The sequence below is a fragment of the Genypterus blacodes genome, unplaced genomic scaffold, assembly GCF_046128005.1.
Source record: "Genypterus blacodes isolate CSIRO-AG114 ecotype Tasmania unplaced genomic scaffold, CSIRO-AGI_Gbla_v1 ptg000005l_1, whole genome shotgun sequence".
In the NCBI taxonomy this organism is placed as follows: domain Eukaryota; kingdom Metazoa; phylum Chordata; class Actinopteri; order Ophidiiformes; family Ophidiidae; genus Genypterus; species Genypterus blacodes.
In genome coordinates this window covers 3610001-3617500 of record NW_027466819.1, presented here as the reverse complement: position 1 = coordinate 3617500, position 7500 = coordinate 3610001, and the positions used below count along the sequence as shown (strand labels likewise).

At 46.5% G+C, this 7500-nt stretch overlaps 2 protein-coding genes across 2 annotated transcripts in view; both read left to right on the top strand.

The window, feature by feature from the left end:
- The window catches only part of slco5a1b (solute carrier organic anion transporter family member 5A1b), a 28249-nt gene that overhangs the window by 16290 nt on the left and 4459 nt on the right, over positions 1–7500 (top strand). Inside the window, exon 3 of the mRNA XM_076147178.1 lies at positions 1976–2089. Within this exon, the coding sequence (XP_076003293.1) occupies positions 1976–2089 (114 nt within the window). The remainder of the gene's footprint in view (positions 1–1975; positions 2090–7500) is intronic.
- On the top strand, positions 2814–5059 carry LOC142999534 (tripartite motif-containing protein 16-like). Its single transcript, XM_076149140.1, has one exon. The coding sequence runs from the start codon at positions 2858–2860 to the stop codon at positions 4529–4531; it is 1674 nt and encodes a 557-aa protein (XP_076005255.1). The 5' UTR covers positions 2814–2857; the 3' UTR covers positions 4532–5059.

Here is a 7500-nt window from a genome sequence, read left to right as displayed (position 1 = left end):
AGGGCTTTCTATGCTCAGTCACTGCACACACACACACACACACACACACACACACACACACACACACACACACACACACACACACACACACAGATCCATATGTTTCAAGAACATCCCCGCTCTCCTAATGAAGAAACACAAACCGCTAATGGCTTCTGTGGCGAAGGCTCGGAGTGTGTTTACAGCCCGGGGCACTGCAGTGGATTTGGATCCTGCGTGAACTTGTTTCATCTAATTTCCGTGATCAATTACAGATTCCCTGTACGTTTGCTTCCATAGACTAATAGGCTGGTGTGCAGTAACGTTATTACTCACAACTCCATGTTTTTACCGTGGCCTTTGAAGTGGGAGACTCGTCAACACGTTAAGATCAAGCAAAGGCCGACTGGGAACACGGGGCCAGTTTGAGAGTGATGTAGAGTTTAACTGGAGAAATCCATTCACTCAGAGGGCACGATACCTCCGCCAAGGCTGAGTTGTCCTCCAATTATTACTTACCAGGGTATTGAGTAGACCTTTGGTCAGACACTGGCCTATTGTGTTTGGTTACAGTGATGACTGATCATTCATGAGGAATCAGCCACGCCCACTCAAGTTTGGCAGCCAATTATAGCAATGGAGAGCTTTGGTCCAGCTTGGTCCAGACGTACTACATGTTGGGACGATTGAGACATCGTAGGAGCAGATAAGGACGCAGAAAGACCCAATAAATTCTGGGAGACGAACAAAGACGGCTCTAGTCGGACCTCTGCTGTCCACAGAAACATCTGGTCAGCACTGCTGCCGGCTCATCCCCTCCATCAGACACCCCGGGCCGCTCAGGATGGCCCCCCGTAAATCCTCATCCCGCTCCATCCCGACACATAAATCACCAGGAGCAGATCTGGCTCTGAAGCACAAACAGGGACGGATGGACGAGGCCTGGATCTGCTGCCAGTATGTAATTATGAAGGATGATTCAAGATGTTCCTTCTCTGAGGTGCAGATGTGCTGCACCAGATCCAAACTAGAGGAAGGAGAAAAGGTGGTTTGCTAATCTGGGTGTGTTTCAGTTTAAAGCCAGTATAACTTCCAACAGGCTTATTATAAACGTCTCTGTTACAACCAAGAAAACCAATATCTGCCAGTTAGCAGAGCCAGAAAATCTGAATTCATACGCTCAGTAAAGCCCGATGACAATGAGTGCTTGTCCTTCTGCCAAAACGTTACATTTCTGCATCATCTGCTCACACAGCTTGGTGCGAACACCCAGACGGGCTTTTACAAACACGAGATGTGCAGTTATATTTTTTTTATTTCTAACCTTTCTTGAGAGGAGCAGACTCAACCCAACATATTCAGTGAAGTCAAAGTCAACAAGCCTTCATTTCAGCTTCTCATCATCCAGGAAAAGCAGCGCACAGATTAACAAGCAAGTGTTTAACATGCAGTTCTTGTAGATTCATGCTCACCTCATCCCCATCATCATCATCATCATCATCATCATCATCATCTTTTGCAACCCATAATTTGCAACCAATCTGTCTCTATTTTCTCTGAGGCTTCGCTCTTCCTCACTCACCTTCAGTGTAAGTGGCTATTCATGTTGTGATCACAACACCCGGAGCCACCCGGAGCCGCCTGTTAAATGGAGCTTACTGTGGCAGCTATATATAGCCCAGAGGACGTACACACACACACACACACACACACACACACACACACACACACACACACACACACACACACACACACACACACACACACACACACACACACACACACACACACACCAAAAGCAAAACTCCAAAGCAAACACCAGGAATGGAGAGTAAATGTAAACAAGCAGCTGATAGCAGAGAAAGTAAACCAGCAGAGCCAGACCTGAGCTCCCTGGGGCCCCAAGCTAAACTCTGCCTGTGTGTTCTTGAGAACTAAACTAACAGAGTCAAATATGGGTCCTTTAAATGTGTGTGTGTGTGTGTTTTATTGACAGATGGTATGTTTGGGAGGTGTCACTCTGTTCCAGTGAAGGAAGTTTACACCTACGATGTTTCCCCATCTGTGGTGCAACGCTTCAGGATGCTGCTGGAGAAACTGTCTAACAGAGGTACACACACACACACACACGCACACACACACACACACACACACACACACACACACACACACACACACACACACACACACTGCTCTCATGACCCGGTTGCCTGTCAATCACTGCTTCAGCTCCACACAGAAACACACAAGTTCACAATTTCAGATCATATAGTGTGTTCAGTATAAACGACACACACACACATACTGTACATACATGTAGCTGCACACACACACACGTGGGTTCACACGCCACTCTGACTTGTTCCTCTCCCATAATGCATCACAGAGATCGTCCCTGCAGTTTACTAAACACACACAGTATCTCCACACTCCTTCTCTCCTGTGTGTGCGTGTGTGTGTGTGTGTCGGTTTGACGACAGCTTGACTCAAAATGTTGAATGGACTGAGATGAAGCTCTGTAGAAGGGTGGAGCACAGAAGAAGAAGCTTTTAGAGTTTGGTGCTGGTCTGGATCCAGGGGGGAAATATAAGAGTTTATTTTATTTATTTATTTTAATTTATTATCCTGTGATAGATAATAGAGAGGAGCAGTTTGCTCTGGATCCACTGGCTCCGCTCTGCTCTGCTCTGCTCTGCTCTGCTGTGTTTTGCATGTTGGTCAAACTCCTCCTCCCTGAACACAGCAGCTCCTCCCTGTTCTCTGACTTCCTTCTTCCCCTCAAAGGTTTGTCACTTTAAGAGAGGGTGGAGCCAACAAGTGCTGAAGGTTTCTTTTGTGCGGAAGTGAAACTCAGCTGCTCCCTGAACTGAGAGGTGAAATGGCGCAGCAAGGAATTCAGATGGATCAAGAAACCTTCTGCTGTTCGATCTGTCTGGATCTGCTGAAGGAGCCGGTGACTATTCCCTGTGGACACAGCTACTGCAGGAGATGTATTAACAACTACTGGGATGAAGAGGAGAAGGAGGAGAAAATCCCCAGCTGCCCTCAGTGCAGGCAGACCTTCACACCGAGGCCTGTCCTGGTGAGAAACACCATGTTAGCAGATTTAGTGGAGCAGCTGAAGAAGACAGAACTCCAAGCTGCTCCTGCTGATCACTGCTATGCTGGACCTGCAGATGTTGGTTGTGATTTCTGCACTGGGAGAAAACTGAAAGCCATCAAGTCCTGTCTGCAGTGTGTGGCCTCTTACTGTGAGCAACACCTCCAGCCTCACTATGATGTAGCTCCATTAAAGAAACACAAGCTGGTGGACCCCTACAACAAGCTTCAGGAGAACATCTGCCCTCTTCACGATGAGGTGATGAAGATCTTCTGCCGCACTGATCAGCAGTGTATCTGTTATCTCTGCTCTATGGATGAACATAAAGGTCACCACACAGTCTCAGCTGCAGCAGAGAGGAAGGAGAGGCAGAGAGAGCTCGGGGAGAGTCGACAACAAGTCCAGCAGAGAATCCAGGACAGACAGAAAGACGTGAAGGTGCTGCAGCAGGAGGTGAAGGACATCAATCAGTCTGCTGATAAAGCAGTGAGGGACAGTGAGGAGATCTTCAGCCAGCTGATCCGTCTCATGGAGAAAAGAAGCTCTGATGTGAAGCAGCAGATCAGATCCCAGCAGAAAACTGAAGTGAGTGGAGCTGAAGAGCTTCAGGAGAAGCTGGAGCAGGAGATCACTGAGCTGAGGAGGAAAGACGCTGAGCTGCAGCAGCTGTCACACACAGAGGATCACATCCAGTTTCTACACAATTACCCCTCACTGCCACATCTCAGTGAATCTACACACTCAGCCAGCATCAATATCCGTCCTCTGAGGCACTTTGAGGAGGTGACGGCGGCTGTGTCAAAGGTCAGAGATCAACTACAGAACATGCTGAGTGAGGGATGGACCAAGATCTCATTGACACTGACTGATCTGGATGTTTCACTGTCACCAGCAGAGCCCAAGACCAGAGCTGGATTCTTAAGATATTCACAGGAAATCACAATGGATCCAAACACAGTGAGCACAGATCTGTTATTATCTGAGGGGAACAGAAAAGTAACATATATGAAGAAACCTCAGTCATATTCTGCTCATCCAGACAGATTCACTGACTGGCCTCAGGTCCTGAGTACAGAGAGTCTGACTGGACGTTGTTACTGGGAGGTGGAGTGGAGCGGAGATGGAGGTGGAGTAGCAGTGACATACAAGGATATTAAAAGAGGAGGGAAGGAAAGTCTATTTGGAAACGATGAAAAGTCTTGGTCATTATCTCATTACGACAACAGTTGTTATTTCCTACATAACAGTATCAGCACTCCTCTCTCAGTCCCTCCCTCCTCCAGAGTAGGAGTGTACCTGGATCAGCCTGCAGGTCTTCTGTCCTTCTACAGCGTCTCTGACACCATGACTCTCCTCCACAGAGTCCAGACCACATTCACTCAGCCCCTCTATGCTGGAATTTTGCTTTTTTATTCTATAGGAGACAACGCCACCTTGTGTAAACTTAAGTAGCCTAAATATGCAAAAGCACAATGGAGCAGATTTCAGTCTTAAATGCCTGATTTGTTGCCACTTTAGTGTTTCTGAGTGTTTTGGTTTCTGTCGATGGTTTTTTCTTTGTCATTGATTTGCTACAGGAAGTGGTTGCTAGGTGATAGTAGAATATGCATTTTATAGCAATGAGAACATGACATGATGATGTATGATTATGAGTATGATGATTTGCTTTGCCAACATTAGAAAGCCTGACTTTTGATAGCTGAATGTGATTTTGCTTCCTGTGATTGATGATGTGATGGAAACACAGAACACAAGTGTGAGACACTGATATCTGGATCATTATTCCAGTAAAGAATGTAGTTTGGATTATTCAGAAGCATGGTGAGAGAACTGAACCACCGTGTGACAGTGACAGTCAATACTCTCCCTGCAGTTGTAGTGACTGAACACTTATCACAGAGGGTTTGAAAGCTCAAAGCCTCAGGTTCAGAATCATTTGTAGCTTTTGCCATCAATGAATCTCATGTTGATTGATAAACGGGCCTTCCTAAGAAAAACTTCCCAATGTGATGACTTTACCATCTTGAACTCATTGAAATGATGTGAAATAATAAAATGTGGATGTGATGCTCTGTTAAAGACAACGTGTCCTTGTGTCCTCTTCTCTTCTTGTGTAATAGCAGTGAGTGTGTGTTGGACTCTGTCAGTAGAAACACTCTTAGTTCTGAATCTGAACTAACCTGAAAGCTTTTGTTCTTGATGTGGGCCCTTAACGTCTGTAAGCTGTTGACATCAACATGCAGCACATTGGGTTGAATCACACGTCAGACACACAACAGAACAATCACGCCGTCCTGACCAATCAGAAGGGAGAAAACACCTCTCTGGTGGGGGTCTGAGAGGGAGGAAGAGGAACTGAGACGCTCATTTCTACTTTGATTTACACAACCTGCATTATTATTTTAGGATTTCATCCATAAAGGGGATTTTTTTTCTCGATCAAAAGCACTAAAAGCAATGTGACTGCTCTGGAAAAAAAATGCAATCTCCATATTTGAACACTAGAGGGAGACAAATATCTGTTATAGAATTTACCAACTGTCTTCATGAACGAGAATGACCCAATAAGCAAACAGCCTGTTGCCTTCCATGACATGCTTTGTTGGGTGGTAGAGGAAGTCTCTCTGCTCCTCCGTCTCTCTGTAGGGCCTGAATCTCTCTTCAGTGAATCATGCTAATGAGAAGATCAGAATCAGGGAGGAGAAACCGGAGGAGGAACTCATCCAGGCTGCTCCTTTCTTTCTTGCTTTCTGTCTGTCCGTCTGTCTTTCTCTGAATCTTCTGAATCAATTATTTCCTTCATTCTGTTTGTATCTTTCTATTTAGTCTAGACTGCTTTCCTCCCCTCCTCCCCTCCTTGTTCTCTGACTTAAATTGGTCCCTGGTCTCTAATCCTTCTATAACTGCGTTCTGATTCTTCGCTCCGTCTCCTTTCCTCTCTTCGGTCTCTGTCTCCTTCTGTCTCCTGCCTTCCATTTCTTCATCAGTTCAGATTTAATGAGCTGTGTTGCCATGAAAGTTCAAAAACAATATTTTACAGTTAAGTACAGACTATTTACATGTCATTGCTTCTCTCTCTCTCTCTCTCTCTCTCTCTCTCTCTCTCTCTCTCTCTGTCACCCACTTATGGCTTTACATTATTCAGACCACTGTTGTGTTTACACTCTGCTTCCCGCCCACACACACACACACACACAGCTGTACATCCAAGCTGGCCCGACACGCTGCGCAGCTGTTAAAGGGAAGCCGGTGTCTGAGCCGTGGCGGTTGAGGTCGTAATTCACTTTGCGGGACCTAAAGGAGGATCGGTGGTGCTGCAGCATCAAGCAGAGGGGAGTGATGAAGAAACGTCCTCATGGATCCCAGAAGATAGAGATATAGAGCTGAGCAGACCTGGAGCTCCTTGGTTTCAGGACAAATGACCAATAAGAAGGACAGTAGATAGGAAGGAGGAGACGAGGAGGACGTAAAGAGGAAGTGGAGTATCTGTTAGTTTTCTGTCGTCTCCTCTCAGCTGCTCCGTCACATCAACACGTCATGGCTTGTCCCGCCAGGCGCTCTCTCTCTCTCTCTCTCTCTCTCTCTCTCTCTCTCTCTCTCTCTCTCTCTCTCTCCTGTTGTGCTTTTACGCGCCACCGCCATATTTTCCCGGTAACATTTGGTTCCGCCACCCCATCTGCTGCTGGCGTCCGCTGGTCTGTTGTCTTGCCAGAGAGCCGTGTTTGGATGCATGTTAAGCGTAAGAACCAGACGTGAAAGGCCGAGCAGCTCATCAAGCTCGGCCATTTGTACGCCTGCTGGAACGCAAGAGGGCTTTTAATGCTCAGTCACTGCACACACACACACACACACACACACACACACACACACACAGATCCATATGTTTCAAGAACATCCCCGCTCTCCTAATGAAGAAACACAAACCGCTAATGGCTTCTGTGGCGAAGGCTCGGAGTGTGTTTACAGCCCGGGGCACTGCAGTGGATTTGGATCCTGCGTGAACTTGTTTCATCTAATTTCCGTGATCAATTACAGATTCCCTGTACGTTTGCTTCCATAGACTAATAGGCTGGTGTGCAGTAACGTTATTACTCACAACTCCATGTTTTTTCCGTGGCCTTTGAAGTGGGAGACTCGTCAACACGTTAAGATCAAGCAAAGGCCGACTGGGAACACGGGGCCAGTTTGAGAGTGATATAGAGTTTAACTGGAGAAATCCATTCACTCAGAGGGCACGATACCTCCGCCAAGGCTGAGTTGTCCTCCAATTATTACTTACCAGGGTATTGAGTAGACCTTTGGTCAGACACTGGCCTATTGTGTTTGGTTACAGTGATGACTGATCATTCATGAGGAATCAGCCACGCCCACTCAAGTTTGGCAGCCAATTATAGCAATGGAGAGCTTTGGTCCAGCTTGGT